Genomic DNA, 20,954 nt, shown 5'->3' on the forward strand with positions numbered 1-20,954 from the left:
CCCAGCTACTCAGAGGCTGAGGAGAAGAATGGCGTGAACCCAGGAGGCGGAGTTTGCAGTGAGCTGAGATCACGCCACTGCACTCCTGCCTGGGCGACAGAGCAAGACTCCGTCTAAAAAAGAGAGAGAGAGAGAGAGAGAGAGAGAAAAGGAAATACCCATGGGTGGTGGGTGGCTTATCAATATCATTCTGTGACATAGCAAACAATTAACCCTATAATTTAAAAAAAAATCATAGCAGGTATTCAGTTGTACAAAAAAAGGGTCCAAAAATTGTATAACTACAAAACTATATAACTGCTGGCCTCAACTTAAATACCATGAAGGCAATAGAACTTGAGCACCAGAAAATAATGTGGCATAGAGACTTGTAAAATAAGATAAAGGTTTCCCACATTTCTGAAGAAAGGGGAAAATACCAATAGTAAAAGTCACATTTCACTAACTCTATAGAGCAATCACTCACTCTTACACACAATGCAGTGGGTAAGTCTCAGGAATTTTATCCGAGTTTACGAACTATAATTAAATGATAATAAAAAATAGCAAGGAGAAAAAAATAAATCCCAGAGAACATTACAAAATAATTCCTAATCAAGGCTAGATTCTGAGTGCCACTGGTAGACACTCCCATCCTTATGATTTTATATAAAAGAAAATCAAAACTAGAGACTTCAAGGAACCAGAGGTTACACAGGTCACTGGTTCTTAACCTTTGGAATGCAACAGAATCAAATGGTGCACTTGTTTGAAAAAAAAAACAAACGTCCACCGCAGACGTATGTTATCGTTAACTGTCCTATGTATATGCTGTGTGTGTATGAGGAGGATGAGGAAGTGTGATGTGACAGACAGAAGGGTACTGCTGAAAGTATATTTTTAAAAACAATCTCAGGCAATTCCAAAACACAGCAAATTTTGAATACCATTAGGTTACTGGTATTGCCAGTCTCTGAACTGCTAGGCCATTTACAGAAGCAGTGCCAATGTTCACTATAATTTCATCTCAAAGGTCCATACTGTGGGACAAAGTTAAAATGAAGCACTGTTGTAAATCTGTTCTTTTGGTAGTGACACTGACAGGGGCTGAGACAGACGGCTTTATACATAGTTCCTCTGAGTGGTAGGCATATTGAAAGGGGCAAGACTACAAGTGTGGTAAGACCAATTTTGGCAGCCACATGGGAAAATTAGTCTTGCTGCATCAACACCCTTTCTCATAATTAAATAGCACAGTGAAATCATATTTTGAACATAACCTTGGCATTAACATTTCGCTAATGCCCTTCTGCTCCCATCCCAGCTCTCAAATCATAAACATCAACATTCCTGAATTAAGACCAGCAAGAAGACCCTGGTTATGTCATTATGTCATCATTCATGAGTGATCATTCACTCCTGCATATGTTTGACCATTTGGGCAAACATATGCTGCTGTGATTTTTCTTTCAAACTCCAGTTTCTGGAAAATGATAAACACATAAGATAAAACATTGCTCTAAGATGAACTGTGGAAAAGTTCCAAGAGTTTGTATGAAATCTCAAAAAACACAGTGACGATTTTGTCAATTTTAAAGAACATTACCAACAAACTACACACACACACTCTCTCTCTCTCTCTCTTTGTAGTTTTAAAAGCTAAAACAAAAAGTAGAAGGAAAGAATAAAGATCAAAGCAAAAGTCAATGAAATAGGAAATAAAAAATCAATGAAATCAATAAAGAAAACCAATGGAACCAAAAAGAAAGTTGTTTGAAAAGATCAAAAAAATTGGTAGACCTCTAACCTGACTGAAATAGAAAGAGACAGAGATAACCAAATTACCAGTATTGGGAATGATATTCTACAGGTATTAGAAGTATAACAAGTGGGTATTGTTAACAACTTTATTTCAATAAATTCAACAACTTACATAAAACAAACAAATTTCTTAAAAGACACAAACTACCAAAGCTCATTCAACAAGAGAAATACAAATGGATCTATATCATTAAGGAACATTAATAGAATTTGCAGTTTAAAACCTTCCCTGGTCAGGCACAGCGGCTCATGCCTGTAACCCCAGTACTTTGGGAGGCTAAGGGGGATGGACCACTTGAGCTCAGAAGTTTGAGTCAAGCCTGGGCAATGCAGAGAAACCCTGTCTCTAGAAAAAAATACACAAATTAGCTGGGCATGGTGGTGCATGCTTATAGTCCCTACTTGGGAGGACTGCTTGGGCACAAGAAGCCAAGGTTGCCATGAGCCGAGATTGCACCCCTGCGCTCCTGCCTGAGCAACAGAGTGAGACCCTGTCTCAAAAAAAAAAAAAAAAAAAAAAAACCTTCTCAAAGAGAAAACTCAAGGCCCAAATTACTTCACCAGTAAATTCAACTATACATTTAAGACAAAAATTAATACCAGCTACCACCTCAACAGAAAAAACTTGAGGAACTACTTCCTCCTCTATAGAGAAGAAATACATAGAATCATTCTATAAATCCATGATTCTCTAATAGAGAAGCCAGCCAAAAATGTTAAAAAAAAAAAAAAAAAATGACAAACCAATCACTCCCACAAACATCGATGCAAAACACTATTCACAACATTTTAACACAACAATATATAAAAAGAATAATATCATGACTCACGCCTGTAATCCCAGCACTTTGGGAGGCCGAGGCAGGCGAATCACAAGGTCAGGAGATTGAGACCATCCTGGCCAATGTGGTGAAACCCTGTATCTACTAAAAATACAAAAATCAGCTGGGCTTGGTGACGCGCACTTGCAGTCCCAGCTACTCAGGAGGCTGAGGCAGGAGAATCATTTGAACCCAGGAGGCGGAGGTTGCAGTGAACCAAGCTTGTGCCACTGCACTCCAGCCTGGTGACAGAGCGAGACTCCATCTCAAAAATATATATATAATAATAATAATACATCATGGCCAAATGAGACTTATCCCAGGAATAAAATATTTGATATTTAAAAAAATTATCAATATAATTCACCATTTTAAGAAGCTTAAAAAAAGAAAGAAAACCACACAATAATCTCAATAGACAAAGAAAAAACATTTGCCAAAATCCAACACTAATTCCTGATTAAAACTCTCAGCAAACTAAAAATAGAAAGAAACTTCTTAAAACAGATAAAGGGCATCTATTTTAAAAACCTACAGCTAACATCACACTTAATGGTGAAAGAATAAATACTTTCCCTCAAAGACGAGGAAAAAGGCCAAGAAGATCTGATCTTGCCACTTCCATTCAGCACTGTCTTGTAGGTACCAGAACAATTGTCAAGGTCTGAGATTTTACCCTACTTGTAAGCCAGTAAGTTACCCTATTACTGTTTCATTGATGCTGCCGAAGACAGGAGACACCTGGGTCAGAGACATAGGATTTTATGATTAATGGCACAACAAAAGGCATGTCCACCACATTTGGATAGATTCCCCTGCCCTCCCACATGGTGACATGAAGGGATTCAGATGGATGCCTGCACACACAGTAGGCTGCTTACAAGAAAGGAACCCTTGGACATTGGAAATCTACTGTTTTCATGGTAAGAAGTAAGCAAGCCTGTTCTTTGTTCAACAGGGAACTATTCTACCATCCCACAAGGATGCTCACTGCAATCAACCCTGAGAAATAGCCTGGGCAAAGAGTAGTTATGGCACTAAATTCTTGGCATACCCAGCAAAATATGTAGGAATATGACACCAATAGAGGAATATCTCCCAATAGCAGTAAGACTAGACAAAGAAATAAAAGACACCCATGTTAAAAATAAAAGGTACTCAACCATATTCACAAATGACATCATTTTTGTAAATACTGATGAAATCTATTTTTAAAAGCTACTGGAACTAATACATGAGTAAAGCGAGATAGCAGGATATAAGGTCAACATGCAAAAATCAACTATATTTCTAATACCAGCAAGAGGCAACTGAAATTTAAAAAATAACACAATTTATAGCAGCATCAAAAACTATTAAACACTTAGGAATGAATTTAGAGATGTGTAAGACCTGTACACTGAAAGCTACAACAAAATACACTCAGGGAAAACTGAAAAAGACCTAAACAAATGGAGAAATATATAGTTTTCTTAGGTCAGAAGACGGTACATCAGTTCCTCCCCAAAAGTGAATTAAAAATTCATTATAACATCATCCAAAATTCCAGCCAGTTTTTATAGAAACTGAGATGTTTCTAAAATTCACATGGAATTGCAAAGGACCTAGAATCACTAAAACAATTTTGAAAAAGAAGAAAAACGTTGGAGGAATAACACTATCTGATTTCAAATTTTGTTGTAAACAAGCCACAATAATAGAGTATAAGAGTGGCAAGAAGATAGTAGCAAGGAGATAGGATTCAAAGAGTGCAGAAATAGATTCACACTTAAACGGACTACAGAATTTCAACGAAGGTGAAAACAAGCTCAGTGAGGAAACAATAGTCTTTCAAACAAATGTTACTGGAACAAGTGGATATAATATAAATATGAGAAAAAAAGACAAACTAAAAAAAATTTTGATCTATACATAGCTTTATATTCAAAAGTTACTTCAAATGGATCATAGGCCTACATGTGTCACCTAAAGCTGTAAAACTTCTGGAAGATATAGAACATGCTGTGACCCTGAGTTAAGCAAAGATTTATTCAATATGATACTAAAAGCACAATCCGTAAAAGAAAATATTGATAAATTGAACTTCATCAACATTTGAATCTTCTGTTCTTTGGCCGGGCGTAGTGGCTCACGCCTGTAATCCCAGCACTTTGGGAGGCCGAGACAGGTGGATCACGAGGTCAGGAGATCGAGACCATCCTGGCTAACACGGTGAAACCCCGTCTCTACTAAAAATACAAAAATTAGCTAGGCATGTTGGTGGGCGCCTGTAGTCCCAGCTATTCAGGAGGCTGAGGAAGGAGAATGGCGTGAACCCGGGTGGCAGAGCTTGCCCTGAGCTGAGATCCCGCCACTGCACCACTGCACTCCAGCCTGGGCAACAGAACAAGCGACTCCGTCTCAAAAAAAAACTTCTGCTCTTTGAAAGACACTGTTAAGGGAATGAAAAGACAAGCCACAGACAGAGAGAAGATATCTGATAAAGGCTTTGTATCCAGAATGTGTTTTTTTTTTTAAACTCTCAAAATTCAATAAGAAAACAAACAGCCCAATTTTTGTAATGGCAGAAGGAAATACATGATGGCAATTAAACAGATAAAAAGATACTCAACATGTTCTGTCACTAGGGAAATGCAAATTAAAACCACAATGAAAAAGCACTACATACCTGTTGAATGGCTAACATTAAAAAGACTGACTATACCAGTGTTGGGGAGGATGTGGAGGAACTAGAACTCTCATATGCTGCTGGTGACAATGTAAAATGGTACAACCACTGTGGAAAAGTGTGACAGTTTCTTAAAAGGTTAAACATATAGCTATCATATGATTCAGCCATTCTACCCCTAGGTAATTACACGTGGGAAATGAAAGTACATGTCCAATCAAAAACTTGTACTTAAATATTCATAGCAGCTTTATTCAACATAGCCAAAATGGGAAACAACTCAAATGTCCCTCTCATCGGGTGAATGGATAAACGAACTGTAATACAGCCACACAATTAAACACTACTCAGCAACAACAAGAATAAACCACTGAGACATGCGACAAAATAAATCAGTCTCAAAATAATTAAACTGGGGTTGGGGGAGGGAGAATATTAAGAAAGATAGCTAATGCGTGCTGGGCTTAATAGGTGATGGGTGGATAGGTGCAGCAAACCTTGGCACACGTTTACCTGTGTAACAAACTGGCACACCCTGCACATGTACCCCAGAACTAAAAATAAAATTAAAAATTAAAAAAATAATAATTAAACTGACTGAAAGAAGGCAGACAGGAAGGAGTATACATTGTATGACATCAATCACATAAAATTTTTAAAATTCAAACTACTCTACAGGAATCAAAAGTAGATACCTGCAGATTGACTGCAGATGGGGAAGAGGGCCGAGAGAGTCATACGTATGTCAAACTTATCAAATTGTACACTTTAGTTTACTGCAGTTAGTTACAGCCCAATAAAGCTATTTTTTAAAATCTGCATTTTATTAACTCCAAAAAATTCATTTATCACTATATTCCCACTAAAACCTTATATAGTACTATGTAATTGCTATGAAATTTTAGTGTCAAAGCATGTTGTACAAACTCTATAAGGAACAGTACTCTCACGTTTACATTGCCAGTTATAAGAGCTAATTAGTTCTTCACAAACTGAGTTATGGAGAATGTGTTTTCCTTATCAGAATGAATTTCCAACTCCTGTCCACACAGCCAGTGTTGAGTCTCTCATTTCGAAAATTTAATCTTCCCTAACCTTGTTTATCCACATTGTCTCAAGGAACATTTTAGGGTTTCAGGAATTCAAGAAAGATGACCTTGCAGTGATCTGTTTTTCACACTCACCTGAGCTGACTTGCTGCAGATGACTCCATGAATCTCCAAGTAGCTGAAGGTTAACTCAAGCTGCAATTGAGGGGAAAGGAGGAAAGAAAAGACCTGTAATGAGGGTTTTAAAACATAAAATTCAAGGTAAAAAAAAAATCCTACAACTAGAAACAGTCAAGAGCAAATAAGACATTGGGCATCTTCTGAAGGCGGGCTGGTTTAATATCTCCATTCATTCAACAAGACAGAAACATCATTTATTAAATTTCAGAAAAAGTATTACTTACTTTACTAAAAAAGAAAAGAAAGGAAGCTGCATGCCCAACTTTTAAAACTTTATCCAGAGACAAACACAATAGTAGAAGTTGGTGTAAAAGCAATCACAGTTTTTGCCATTCAAAGTACTAGCAAAAAACACAATTACTTCTGCACAAACCTAATAAGTTTTTGCACTTATCCACTATTTATTCATTGAAAAATGAATGTATGGAAGGAACCATCTAAACACTTTTTTTCCTTTTTCACTTCAAAATTTTGCTTCAGAAAGTCCTATCAGGATAAAGTCAATGTTGGTTTTCCCTTCTTTCTAAACCTTTAGCTATTTGTTACACTCTGACCACTTATCAGAGTCAGCCATCCTTCTACTGTCTTCCATAAAAATTCATAGTTTGAATGGATTTAGAGAAATAAATCTATGTTTACCCAAATTAAATCTATATTTACACAAATACAATATTTAGGAATTTTAAGTTGTGCTTAGATGAAATGCACAGAGTTAAACAAAAGTCCTCTCTCTCTGCATGTAAACAAATGATTATTTGTTTCCTTTCTATTTTAACAAGTGCTCCTCTCTTCTCCTGTAATCAGCAGGGTTTTTTTTTTTCTTTAAAATATCCCCAGTCTTTCACTCTTTACCTGTTTTTCCTGATGAAGAGCCACTAATCTTTCTTCCCAGTTTTTCCCATTTCAGCAAATAATCACAGAGCATGGAGCTAGAGACAGCGGGGGACCAAGTTGGATCAATTTATTTTACCCTCCCACATTAAACCTAGAAATATAATGATAAAAGAACACATCCAGAACCAAACCCACAAGGGATTTAGTTCTACTCCCTGGTGGTATGTTGTACCATGATACATTGGTAGAATAAATTTTAGAGCAGAAAAACCCTGAATCTCCAGTTAAACATCTCGAAGTATAGTGATGAAGTTATTATTAATAGTGGGGAGGGAAGTAAATACTGGGCAGAAAACCCCTGAATCTCCAGTTAAACATCACGAAGTATACTGATGAGCTCTGGAAATAGAAAGACAACTCGCTCATTCATTATTCACTTCGTCAACTGACAAACACTTATGAAAAGCCTACTGTGTGCCAGTATTGGAAATACAAAGAGGATTGAGACATTTGTTTTGTCCTCCAAGAGTTAAATGCAGCATTTAAGGCACACGTTTAAAAGCATTAAATTAGAGTAGAAGTTTTCTTACCTATGATTACCAAGATCTATACATAATTTGGTTTTGAAAAGTCATTTAAAGCAGGAAATTATTTTCTAAAAAGTATACATACCTTTCTTATTTTAATTTAAAGTTTATGAATAAATATTCATTCACTATCCTTTAATATTGCGCCAAAGTTTTCCTTTGAGTTAAGCCCACTGGCTGGCCCTCCAGTGGCCTTTCTGCATAAGCCATACTCACAAGCATGGCTTCCAGCTTCCAATTTAAGTCTCTTTAAAAATGCAGAACTGCAAAATACTTGCAAAGCAGTATGACGGCAGACGTCTTCTAGATTATTATGCTCCTCACCACCCCTCCCCCAACTATAAAGTTGTCTAGTCTTTAAAACAGCAATTTAAGTAATTCATTTTTATCAATATTCAATGTCATAGATATTCTTCTTTTGCACTCATATTTCATTGCTACATAAAATATCTTTCACTAAAATGTTTCACTAAAAACATTTGCTATTATAACTGCTATAAACAGGTTTAGGAATAAACCCATGACCCTCAATGAGCATCTCATTCAGTGGGTGGGAGCAGGTGTGAATAGGTGTGAACACATACCCTCTCTTACATGCTAACAGCTATGAAAATGCAGCCAGCATCAGTCAGCATCATCAGGGATAGGAATGGCCACCTTTGGTCAATTTGGCTCAGCAAGATTAGTTGGAGGTCAACTAAGATGCTTCTACTGTACCTGAGTGCTTTCCCTTGAGTAGAATAACAAAGTGCTGGGGAGGCAGGAAAGACTGGTGACATTTCATCTAAGCCCTGAAGAATGACTTCAAGTTCCTCAAGCAAACAAGGAGTGCAGAGGGAAATTCAGGCAGAAGAAAACGAATTTGCAAAGGCATTGAGGTGTTAAAAGAACTAGGACAAGGAAGAAACTAAAAGGAGCAGATCCTGCAGTATTAGTGATCAATAAGAATGACTGGCTGAATCTGTGATTAGTCGAAGTCCCGGGTTATTATTAATAGTGGGGAGGGAAGTCTCTAAAACATACTGAAAGACGTCACAGAAAGGTTCAAATCATTCTCTTATCTCACCTATGGCTATTTTTATTAGGCCTTTGCTCCTAGTCCCCACAACCCATCATCCACTCCACTTCAACCCACCCAAAGACAATTTAAACAATGTCACTGGATTAGATTTATGGGCAGGAAGAAGCAGGAAGACTAGTTAAGAAGAAGCTGAGGCAGACGTAGGCTGCATGAAGACTTGAGGACATTTTTCAGTTAGAAATTACACTCATTAAGTATCACCACAGAAATTAGTGTATTATTAGATAAGAGGAAAAACTTAACCCAGATTGTCAATAGCCTTTCCACCAATCTCTTGCTCACCTCACACCCACACCCTGGCAAGGCAGTGCCCATCCCACAAACAACAGAGCAGATCTAAATATGATAAAGAGGCTGTCTTCAGTAACTCCCGCTCTTCCCCAGGCAGCAGTCCCCGCTTCAGCCCCTCAGCCAGGCCTCAGCCCTGACTGCCTTGCTGAGCTGTTTCCCTCCCACCACTGCCTCCTCCACAACCCTCAGCCCGCACTCCAACTCCCCAAATGCACTGTGGTCTTCCAAACTGCTAAGCCTTTTGATCAGTATAAAACCCCTTATTTGCCTGGCTGATGGGTAATTTTTCAACCCGCCCTCTCTGCAAACCCTTCTTTGATCTCATAATTACCCACCCCCTGAAAGAAAAGTTAGGGCCTTCTGGGGTGACAGGACAGTTCTATTTCTTTATCTGGGTGTGACTGCAGAACTATTTGCTTTGTAGTTAATTACTGAGATGTACATCTCTGTTTTGTGCATTTGACTATACATGTTGTATTATTTCACAATAAAATGACAAAAGAAAGCATGTTTAATTAATCGGTTCCCAAAGAGAAGACATCTATGTCATAGTCAATGCTTAACACTAATGTTCTAAACATAATTATTTCCCTAGAAAATTACTATTGTTGACATTGGTTTTACTTCTCAGTCAAGACGTAAAGTGGCACATTAAAACCAGCCTTCTCTAAGGGGGAAACCTGCAAAGCTGCAAGCAGATCACTTTGGAAGAAAATCTGCCTTTCTTTATTTGTGATGTTGACAATATCAGAAATCAGAACCAATGTTCAAACTACCCTGGCCACGGGCTGGCTCTGAAACATTATATATATATCACAGGACGGAGCCAAGCCTTTCCTCAGGGGCAGAGCAAGGAGGCAGCAGAATAAAGTCATCCAGCAGAAGGCAGACAGGTGACTTCACAAGAGGTAACACACTTCCACTGTGTCACAGCGTATTAGGGTATGCATATTATTTAGGGGTCTTCTATTCAATAGGGTGCTTGAATATTTTCCTAAGCCCATAAAATTTCCTTCTGTAATTAATTTCTTACCAGTGGGATAATGTCTAATTGAAGTCCTCATATCATGCCTTCAGGTATTTTAATGTATAGTTTAGTCTAACTTCATCGACATAATTTATTTACAAAACATAATAAACATATAGGCTCACTTTATATTATCTAAAGGGGCTTGGGCCAAAAGTCTCATTTTTTGGAGAAACTTTATAAAAGTTAACATTTGTATGATCAGAAAAAAGAAATAAAAAAGGCCACAGATATCCTAAGCCTATAACTAGCAAACATTGCATTGGCATCTTCCCAAAAGTCTGTGCAAATCATGCAAATCATAAGACTGCAAGTCCCAAAAGATCCATTTCATTTGTACCAATAACATGATAGCGCCCTAACTTGGCACCTAAGTCAGAATTTACAAAACAGTGGCTAAACGTTAAATTTCAAGAAACAAGAAAAGACTAATAAGCAAATAACACTGCGGCCCAAACATCATAGCACGATAAGGCTGAAAGCATCTACCAGACCTTACCCATTTTCCTGGATATGTCGGCAGGGGAAGCAGTTCAGCTCAGTAAAAAGTCGAAATAAGTAGGACATGGTGAGTCTAATTTCTCTTTCTCCCATTCATCACTTGTGAATCTTTAGCCAACTTTTCATCTTTTAGCTATTTTCTAATCACTCACCTACAAGGTTACTGTGAGAATTAAATGAGACTGTATACTTATATACTTAGTAAATAACTTATTAGATTCTAGCAATAGCAGAAGCAGCAGCTTTGCAGCCAGCCTCCCTTGATTAGAATCACACATGTGCCACATATTAGTGGAAGTTTAACCTTGGTCAAGTTACTGAACCTCCTTGGGCCTCAGTTCTCTCATCAATAAAAGGGATAGTAATAAGACTTATGGCTCTCATGAGATTCTGTTAAGGATCAAGTTATTTACTAAAACAACACTCCAATGTTATCACCTTTTTAGGAAAAAAAATCCCAATTTCCTATGACCAGTCCATATCCTATAAAAATGATAAACTCCTTTTAGTTAACATAAACAAAGTAAGTCATTATTACAATTAATTCACAAACTATCAGATTGAATTCTGCACCAAGTAATGAAGGACATCTCATGAAAAATGTTATATATCTCTTTTAAAGAACAGAGTGGTGCCTTGTTATTTCTTATAGGCAACATCAGAGTAAATGGAGAACAGCTGAGATAGTTACATTTCTGGTAACGTACTCTTTGGAGTTGTGAAGGTTATTTGCCACATGTCTACAGTCTTAGAAAAATCTGCCAGTACTGATCCAAAGGAAATAAGAAGTAGACTTGAATAAAGTGGAAATCAAGCCCCAGTTGAGAGAGAAAAATAACTGGGACATGGAGCCTTAGGGACAAACAGCACAAAATCCTTCACTGATTTTCTTGGGATGCCTTTACACAGAGAGAGGGAACAAAGGAGTAAAAAAGATGTTTGTCATTACAGCCTTTAGGTGCTTCTGGGAAGAAGGAAGGAAAACTTGAATGTGCTAAGAGAAATCTGAACACAGCTTAAATCAAAAGTCTATGTAAGTGAGGCGTGTGTGTGTTGTGTTGCAGTACGTGAGTGTGTGTGTGTGCACATGTTTAAGAATGCATGAGTAACTATGCATGAGTGTGCATGTGTGAGTTTGCACTGAGTGAGTGTGAGTGTTGAAGGAAGGACTTAATGAACACCTACCTTGGTGGGGATTCGCGCTGTTACAAGGAAGGCTCGGCATGATGTAAGCACCTGTAAGACAGAAGCAGCAGCATCAGTATGTGCCAAAAAGTGGGCCCAGTGGGCTTCGGTGTTTCCACGGGACTTTAATGATACTGAAGCCTCAGAAGGCCACGTGGCTTGGCTCTTGTCATGTAAGAAGAATTAAGACCTGGGACAGCTTCTTGGTCTCATAGAATTAGTTTTAACTTCAAGAGTTCCTGTATCAAAGTTCTTTTAGAACAAATCACAGGTGAAATCTCAAGATGAGAAGCCTGTCAGCAGCCCAAAAACCCAACAGATTGTTCAGATTAAGTAAAACAGGTCTCTGTGATATTAAAATGCAGATATATAGTCACAAGTCTCACTATATCAACAGTAAGCTTAATGGAAGAAAACGACAACTAAGTACTCATTTGCACTTCCCAAATTACACCCACCACCCACATTTGCCCTCTTGCTTTCCATTCTTTGTACTCCAGCTAACAGAGCAAAATCAGGCTTATATATATATTATATAATATACATATTATATAATGCACAGAGCGAAATCAGGCTAAGCTTCCAAAAAATCATCCCTAACTTTGCTTCTCAGCTGTGTCCCTCTCAGTCTTAGAACATTTATGGAAGTTTCCTTTTTGATGCTCAGCTAAGAACATACATACAGCCTGTGGGGTCCCATATGCCTACAGGTTCCTTTACTTAGCAGAGGCCCTCATGAATACAAAGGGGCTGAGCTAGGAGTTCAGATTTTGAGCCAGGATCCCACATCCACGAAGCTTACTGCAAAACTTTCCATTCTGCAACTTTGAGATTTGGGCAGGCCTCATGAGTCTTTTCAATAAAGAAAGAAAACTCTAAGACTTCTCAAGTCCTGATGGGAGAATTGCCCTTTTTTCATTTTCCAAATAACTTCCTTGTCACTAAGCCTGTATTTAGCAAGTGGTGCTTATTTAGCAAGTTATGCTTATGTGCTACTTTAAGAATGCTACATTAGAACAAAACTGTAGAAAGTCAAGAACAGTGGGACCTCAGGTTGTTAAAGGACTTATCCAAAGTCAAACAGCTTTACCCAGACACAACCCCGGGCTTGAACGGCTAAGTGAGCACAGAAAATGAATCAAGGCTATGCCCCTGTGGCGTGCTTTATGCCTTTCCCTAGTCTCCCAACTCTGAATAGAAACAGTGCATTTTCTATAAAATCTTTCTTTGAATAATCATATGTCGTCATGGTAGGGGATAATTCAAGTCAGAACTATTTACGAGACAGATGAGAAGAGAAGTAATCTGACACTGGCTGGGAGAGTGTGATATGAGCAGGTGGGGAAAGTTGAGGGAAAGACAGCCCATTTCAAGACCTTTCACCCAAATGCCACCATCACAGTTATTCACAGGATCAATTTTCACCTGGTATCATTTTTGCAGCTTGATTTTAGAGTTGGCATGCCCTAGGAAGCCACTAATAAATGACTTCTAAAAGTGTAGGCAACAAGTGCCTTCTCAATGCTACAGGCAGTGTGTCAGTCTATTCCATATGCTGTGAGCCAAATCACAGCTTTTCCCTGAGAAAGTTACCCCTTTTTTTTTTTTTTAATACCCTCCTAAGGCCTTAGGGGCAAGGAAATGGGACAAAGCACCAGGCAGTAGAAAGGAGAGGGACAGGGACGAAGTATGGCCAGGATGAGTGCGTAGAGGTCAGGTGTAGCCCGGTAGCAGCAAGACTGGCTACATAATCTGTAGGGACATTGTTCAAATATGATTAAGAATTTCAAGATGATAACAATAAGGCATTAACCCAATTCAGGGAAATGATGAACTCACTTCAAGGTCATATAATTAGGGGAGAAACAGAATTCACATGCTTGGGATGGAAAGCATCCTGTTTGTAGGGTGTCCAGCTCTTTCTGTTTGCACAAGATGTTTCCAGTTTCCGGGCTGAGAATCTTGCATCCCGGGAAACTGGGACTATTGGTCAAGCTACTAGCTTGAATTTTGGAATCAGAAAGACTTACATTCAGATTCTGGCTCTGCCACTTTCTGGCTGCATTTACCTGTTAATGCCAAAGCCTGTGTCCTTAACCACCACACTATATCTATATGTTACTACTCAATCCTGCCTCCTTGTGCTCTAGACGCTGGCAGATGTGTCCTGTGCAACTGCACAGATTGCAGGCCATAAAGCTGTCCCTTAGTCATTGCTACTCTGTCAAGCATTTCCCATGTGCCATGAATAGGTGAGTATCTTTGAGGAGAGTGGCACACTTTAATCCTCACAACAAATATATTTGATGTCATTATTCCCATTTTACAAATGAGTAAACTGAGACTCAGTGATGAACTCACTTCAAGGTCATTCAATGAGAGCAGAAACCGTTTATAAAAGCATCAGAGTTCAAAAGGTTCTTAAGAAGAGTATAATTTAAACCTACAGCTTTGTTAACACCAGAACTGATGTTCTTAACCATCAGGCTATATTTACATGTTACTACTCAATCCTGCTTCCTCATGCTCTAGCTCCTGCAAGATCAGTTACAGTGAAGGTAGGAAGGGATAGCCCCGGGCAGCCATGACTGGGAGAGATCCACAAAGCCCTCAGCTTGAAGGAGTACCTTTTTCAACATTCCAACAGTTTTTAAAATGCTCTGTTTAAATCCAAGTATGCCCTGGAGAACTGAACTCTTCTGTCATCAGCACTAGTTAATCTTTGGCTAATACAGCAGTACTCAGGGAATTAAGAGTTTGCAGGCCTTTTGCAAAAGGGCAAGAGAGCATTTTGTTGCATGAGACACACGGGGTTGGATAACAGGCATCAGATAATCAAAAGAAGCATGGTAGTAATAAAGAGGAATTTGGAAAGGGAGATAAAAGGCACCAGAGAGAGGCTTAGCTTGCACTGCCATTTGCCTAGGTCTAGGGAGCGGAATACAAGATTAGCACTCATCTCAAAGGATGAAATCTTCAGCTTCCCTGAACTAAGCTCCACAGTGCATCCAGCACCTTCTACTCCAGTTTAGTACCAGCATATGACCCCTCTTTCAAATACTGCTCCTCCCCCGTAGTGGAAAAGAAAAGAAGATAATAATGCTGACAGCCACGATCATAAGCATGGCTATAGGAAGCCAGTCCCCTATTCTCACCATTTCTCCCTTTTTATTATTTACAAAGCAGCACATACATTTCTCTCTCCCAGGAGTACTGGTATGATCAATCCCCAATCTTTCCAAAAAGCTTAGGTCCACAAAACCTCTGCTTAGAGGTGAAATAACAGACAAATCCTAAAACTCGCATGCCAGAAAGGTCCCAATATCACATGGTTAAAGACCTAAAATTCCCTGAGTTTGTGTATAATCTGACAGCAGGTCCAGAGAAACTCATCATCTCACAGCTAGTCGGTGGCAGAGCTGGAACTAGAAGCTGCAACTCCTCACTCTCAGTCTATTAACTCTCCACTCTCACCTAACACGAGCAATAAGGTTCAAGGCCAAAAGCTACAGATAGGAACGTGTAGCCTCTTCAGTATTCATAAAAATATATTTAACTCTGTGAACTTTCCTTCAAAGGAATCCAGGATCCTTTCACATAGTAGTAATTGCCAGTACCTGTTGAGTACACTGTTCTAATAGGTTTGCATATGTTACCACATTTAATCCTCACAGCACCCTATAAGGAAAACACTATTATAATCCCCACTGAAGAAACAGGCACATAGGGATTATGTAATTTGTGCAGGTCACCCAGCAAGTAGATGGCAGTTGGGATTCGAGCCTGGATGGTCTGGCTCCAGAGACGGTGTTTCTAATGACTTATACTGGCTGTCAAATCTCACCTTTCCAAAAAACAGATTCCTCAATAGTCCACACACATGGAAACACAGATGAGTCATGGAGCTTTAAAGCCAGAAAGAAGCAAACATGTAAAATGACTAGCAGTACAATGAGAGATGTTTGGATATCATAAGGAAAAGGATCAATCCCTACTGGTCTTGTGTCTCCTTATGTCTCTTTCTATGCACTCCCATCATTTGTTAGTCTCTCTCTCTCTGAATTTCTCTCTCATCTCTGTTCTGTATCTGTCTATATGATTCTACATATGTATCTCTCAGTCTATCTGTGCCTCTCCTCACTGGCTCCCCACCCCTCCTTTGACCCCTCTCTTTGCTACTGCTGCCAGTGTCCCCCACACCCCACCCTATCTTGCTCCATCTCCTTTCCCTCTTCCGGAGCCGTCCTCCCCTGTCTTCATTCTGCCCTCCATTCCCCAGCCCTTTCTCCATGAGAATCACTTGAGAACTTGTTATTTTATTTATGCCTTTTGCAAGACAATAGACACCAATCACAGAAGAAAGATCGCATTCTGGAAAAGTATTTCATTTGTAACACAGTTACAGAAAAATGTGAACAAAGTATGAACCAAACAAGGATACTTTTTGACATCATTACACAATAAGCACATTGGTAATTAAGTGATTACAAGGTCCCCTGTGTGAATCCAATTAATAAGTCTTAAAAACTAATCTCAAACATGCACCCAAACAACTGAAATACATCAGCAATCACTAGCACAAGGAAGCAGCCGGCCATTCCACTCTTTGACAATTGTTGTACTTTAGGGAATAACTCTCCCACTACCAGTGGGGGAGTGGGGATGGGGGATGGGGAGTGGGGAAGGGATGGAGTCAGGTGACCTGCTTGTCTTCTCTTGACCTGCCCTTTCCAGAACAGTCACCATAGGAAGTTTCTTTTTTTTTTTTTTTCTTTTTGAGACGGAGTCTCGCTCTGTCACCCAGGCTGGAGTGCTGTGGCCGGATCTCAGCTCACTGCAAGCTCCGCCTCCCGGGTTCATGCCATTCTCCTGCCTCAGCCTCCCGGGTAGCTGGGACTACAGGCGCCGCCACCTCGCCCGGCTAGTTTTTTGTAGTTTTTAGTAGAGACGGGGTTTCACCGTGTTAGCCAGGATGGTCTCGATCTCCTGACCTTGTGATCTGCCCGTCTCGGCCTCCTAAAGTGCTGGGATTACAGGCTTGAGCCACTGCGCCCGGCCGACCATAGGAAGTTTCTAGAGGCCATTGACGGTATGAACTAGGGTCAGAATATTTAAAACAAGAGGAGAGCTGGGCGTTGTGACTCACACCTGTAGTCCCAACTACTCAGGAGGCTGAGGTGGGAGGATCTCTTAAGCCCAAGAGTTCAAGGTTACAGTGAGCTATGATGGCACCACTGCACTCCAGCCTGGGTGACAGAGCAAGACCCAATCTCTACATCTCTACAAACAAAAAAGAAAATAAGAAAAAGGAGAAAAAAGAAACCAGAATGTTCATATGGATTCACCCTTTGAGTAAAGATTAATTTTGTAACTATAGATAGACACATGAGGATCTAATGATCATTTCTACCTTCACCCCAGCAATAATAGGGTTCATGATCTGTGACCCTCTGTGTCAACTCCCTTTCTTTAGAAGTATTTTACAGGCAGTGGAAGTACACAGTGTCCTTCAGAAGTTGGATACAGATCAAAATAATTTGTCTGAAAAGAAACACATCCATAAGGGAGCCCAAGCTTTGAAGGAAGACTGATAAGCCACAAAAGCTTTGTGCAGGATGGTCCCTGTTTCTGGTGGTCAGTGAAAGCCTCCAGAGGCACAAAGAGTTCACAGAAAATGTGGAAGGGGATGGGGTTGGAATAGATGAAATCTTCCAAGTTTTCCTAATACTGTATCCACTTGTGGGTATAATGGGGCAGCAATATATTAAAGCAAGAGTGAAAATTACAAATACTCCTGTTACAAGCCAGATTGTGACTCTTGTTTTATCAACACAAACTGAGCCAATTAATGGGACTGCATTCATACTAGAAATCCCAGTGAACTCAGTCTCCCAGGCTCTGTTTGGTTCCAAAACTGCCCTAGGATTTAAAGCTTCAGAGGATTTACAGTGCACACACATGGTTTCTAGCAGGGTCAGGGGCAGTCGCATAGGACACATCCTCTGTGACTTACCAAAAAGTGTTTCCTGATAATGAATACTCCTTCAGCGCTTGGGATGGGAGGCATCCTGCTTATAGGGTGACCAATTCTCTGTCTGTACAAGACGTTTCCAGTTTCAGGGCTGAGAATCCCACATCCCAGGAAACTGGGACTGTTGGTCAATCTACTAATTTGAATTTTGGAATCAGAAAGACTTATATTCAGATTCTGGCTCTGCCACTTAAACCTAATAGATTTCTGTTGATCTCTAGAGAGTCAGAGATTACAGAATTACAGATGAGCAAACTGAGGTGCCTCATACAAGAGGTGCTCAAACAAGAATATTCCTCTGCAGACTGTTACTGTTGTGTGGATTAAATAAGATACAAATGCAGATAAAGCCCTACCCCAGAATCTAACATGTCTTTGCTAAATACCAGCTCTTCTTATAACTTAACTAATAGCATCTTAGATTTAGTATCGCAGAGTAAGATTAAGTTGTTTCACCCCACTGAATTTTTAAATAATTGTTTTTGTCAAGAGAACAAAACAAACAAAAAATACAAAGATACTGAAACTTCTCCTAGGCTGAAATTTTCTGTTCAATGCACATCTTTGGCCTTGAAGGAGAAGAATTTTCTTGCAAAGTTAAAAAAAAAATTAGGGTGCATCAGATGGAGTATGTGTGCTTAGCCAAGGAACCTTCACCACAAAGGGTAAGCTACAACGTCCCTCCCACCTCCCCTGGGAAGGCCCATTTTTCCACTACAGCCTTAACATGCAAACCACATTTTCAACCTCTGTAATGAATTTCCTCTGCCTTTCATTGAAATGCAAGCAGCAGCCAGTTCCCTCTGAGACTTCTTGGTTCAACTGTTAACTTTGTAATTTCACTTAGAAACATTTATAAAAGTCCTCCTTACTGTTAAGACTCACAGTTTAGCAGAGAAGTCTGCGTTTTCTTATGGAGATGACATGGAGGTCAACTACGGAATCTGCTTATTGCACACTTATTAGAAACTGAAATAAATAAATACCATCTTAAATAACTCCATTGCCTAAAGCCTGCTGCAGCACAGGCAATCCACACATTCATGCTCTCTAAATCCATATTCTCTCATACAGATTACCAAGAGTGCCTTTTCTTTAAAATTGGACTCTACATTCAACAAACGGTCTTACACCCCTGAAGCACTCTCTAATTTGCAAGCAAACTACATGATGAATGCCATCATTCCCCTTCTTAATACTTTCCCCTTCCAAACACCCAGCTCTAAGTACATTACAGATAAAACCTCATTAATCCAAGACATATACCTAGGTGAGGGAGAAGGGCAGGTGGTGAGGCTCATTATCACCACTGCAGAGAGTTATAAGTGGCAGATGATAAGGGACTTATGCAAGGTCACCCAGAAAACTGAAGGAAAATAAAACCACTCCCCTGGCTCTGAGCCTCCTAACACCATACTCAGCTATGATGAACACCATCCTTTCTGGCAGGAGGACGCTTCACCCAAAAGGAACACCAAAAAAGTACAACATTTTAATGTAATTCCTGACCTCAAATCCTTTTTAAAATTAGTTTCACTCTTCATGGGCAGCTGTGGGATACACTGATATTAATGGTTGTGCCCCAGTGAGGCTATACAGTCTAGTGTAGGGTTTGCAAACTACAGCTTATAAGCCAAACCCAGCCTCTTCCCACTACCCCTCGCAGAGTTTTATGGCTCATAAAGCCCAAGATATGGTTGCTGACCCCTGGTCTAGTGGTTTAGAGAACAAACTGTAGAATTAGACTGCCTGCGTTTGAAACCAAGCCATGTATATATTAAATATACATGGCTCAGAGCAAATTACTAAACCTTTTCTGTGCCTCAATTTCCTCCTTTTTTCTTTAAGATACAGGGTCTCACTCTGTCACCTACAGTGCAGTGGAATGATCATAGCTCACTGCAGCCTCGACTTCCTGGGCTTAAATAATCCTCTGGCCTCAGCCTCCTGAGTAGCTGGGACTACAAGCATGTGGCACCATGCCCAGCTGATTTTTAATTTTTTACAGAGATGGGGTATTGCTATGTTTCCCAGGCTGGTCCCAAACTCATAGCCTCAAGCAATCCTCCCAGCTCGGCCTCCCAAAAGACTGGGATTATAGGCATCGGCCATCAAGCCACTGCAACAGGCCCTCTTCTCTTCAAAAATGAGAGAAATATTTCCACTTCATGGAATGATGAGGGTTAAATGAGTTAATATACCTAAAGTGCTCTGAAGAGTGCTGGCACATGAGAAGTGCTACATGGTGTCTGTTATTGTTATTTATATTTTAATATCATAATAAAATTTTATGTCCATAATGGTATTAAACCAAGAAGAGAGTTATCGAGATTTAGCCTGAGTCTGGCCTCAAGTTAGCCAAGTGGCCTAAACATGAACAAGTTACAATCTCTATAGACCTTACTTCACCCAAATTTAAAATAAGAGGTTTGGTTGAAACAGGTCTCAAAGTCACCTCCCTACACCTGAGCCCATGACTTACACCCTCTTTAGGATTCTCCTCTAGCCCCACTCTTTTTGGGTGGACTTCTAGGAATGACAAGCCCCCAGTAAATATTTGCTGAGAGGAATTAATTCCCCCTTAGGTCTCTGCTCCCTGGACCAACAGGTGCTCCTTCAATAGCAGGGCAAGAAGTCACCGAGTTCGGTTTTCTATTCTGATGTCTAGTTTCAGAGGAAATCTATGTACTCTAACACCTGTGCAAATCCATTTCTTTTCACCTAATTCATTCCTTTTCACATGATGTAGAAATGGAATGTTTACATACAGCATGCCAGACAAAATCACTTCATTCTTTCCAAAGTCCCACTATTGCAAGTTGTAAGGTGTTATCAAAGCATAAAAGAAACAAACATGTCTAATGTTCCCCCACAGGTGAACACGGGCCAGTACAGATCA

At 39.7% G+C, this 20,954-nt stretch overlaps 1 protein-coding gene across 1 annotated transcript in view; it reads right to left on the reverse strand.

The window, feature by feature from the left end:
• The window catches only part of CARMIL1 (capping protein regulator and myosin 1 linker 1), a 341,373-nt gene that overhangs the window by 186,501 nt on the left and 133,918 nt on the right, over nucleotides 1-20,954 (reverse strand). Inside the window, exons 3-4 of the mRNA XM_023209724.3 lie at nucleotides 12,025-12,075; nucleotides 6,474-6,533 (exon numbers count right to left, since the gene is read on the reverse strand). Of these exons, the coding sequence (XP_023065492.1) occupies nucleotides 6,474-6,533; nucleotides 12,025-12,075 (111 nt within the window). The remainder of the gene's footprint in view (nucleotides 1-6,473; nucleotides 6,534-12,024; nucleotides 12,076-20,954) is intronic.

Source organism: Piliocolobus tephrosceles, chromosome 5, assembly GCF_002776525.5.
Source record: "Piliocolobus tephrosceles isolate RC106 chromosome 5, ASM277652v3, whole genome shotgun sequence".
NCBI classification, from domain to species: domain Eukaryota; kingdom Metazoa; phylum Chordata; class Mammalia; order Primates; family Cercopithecidae; genus Piliocolobus; species Piliocolobus tephrosceles.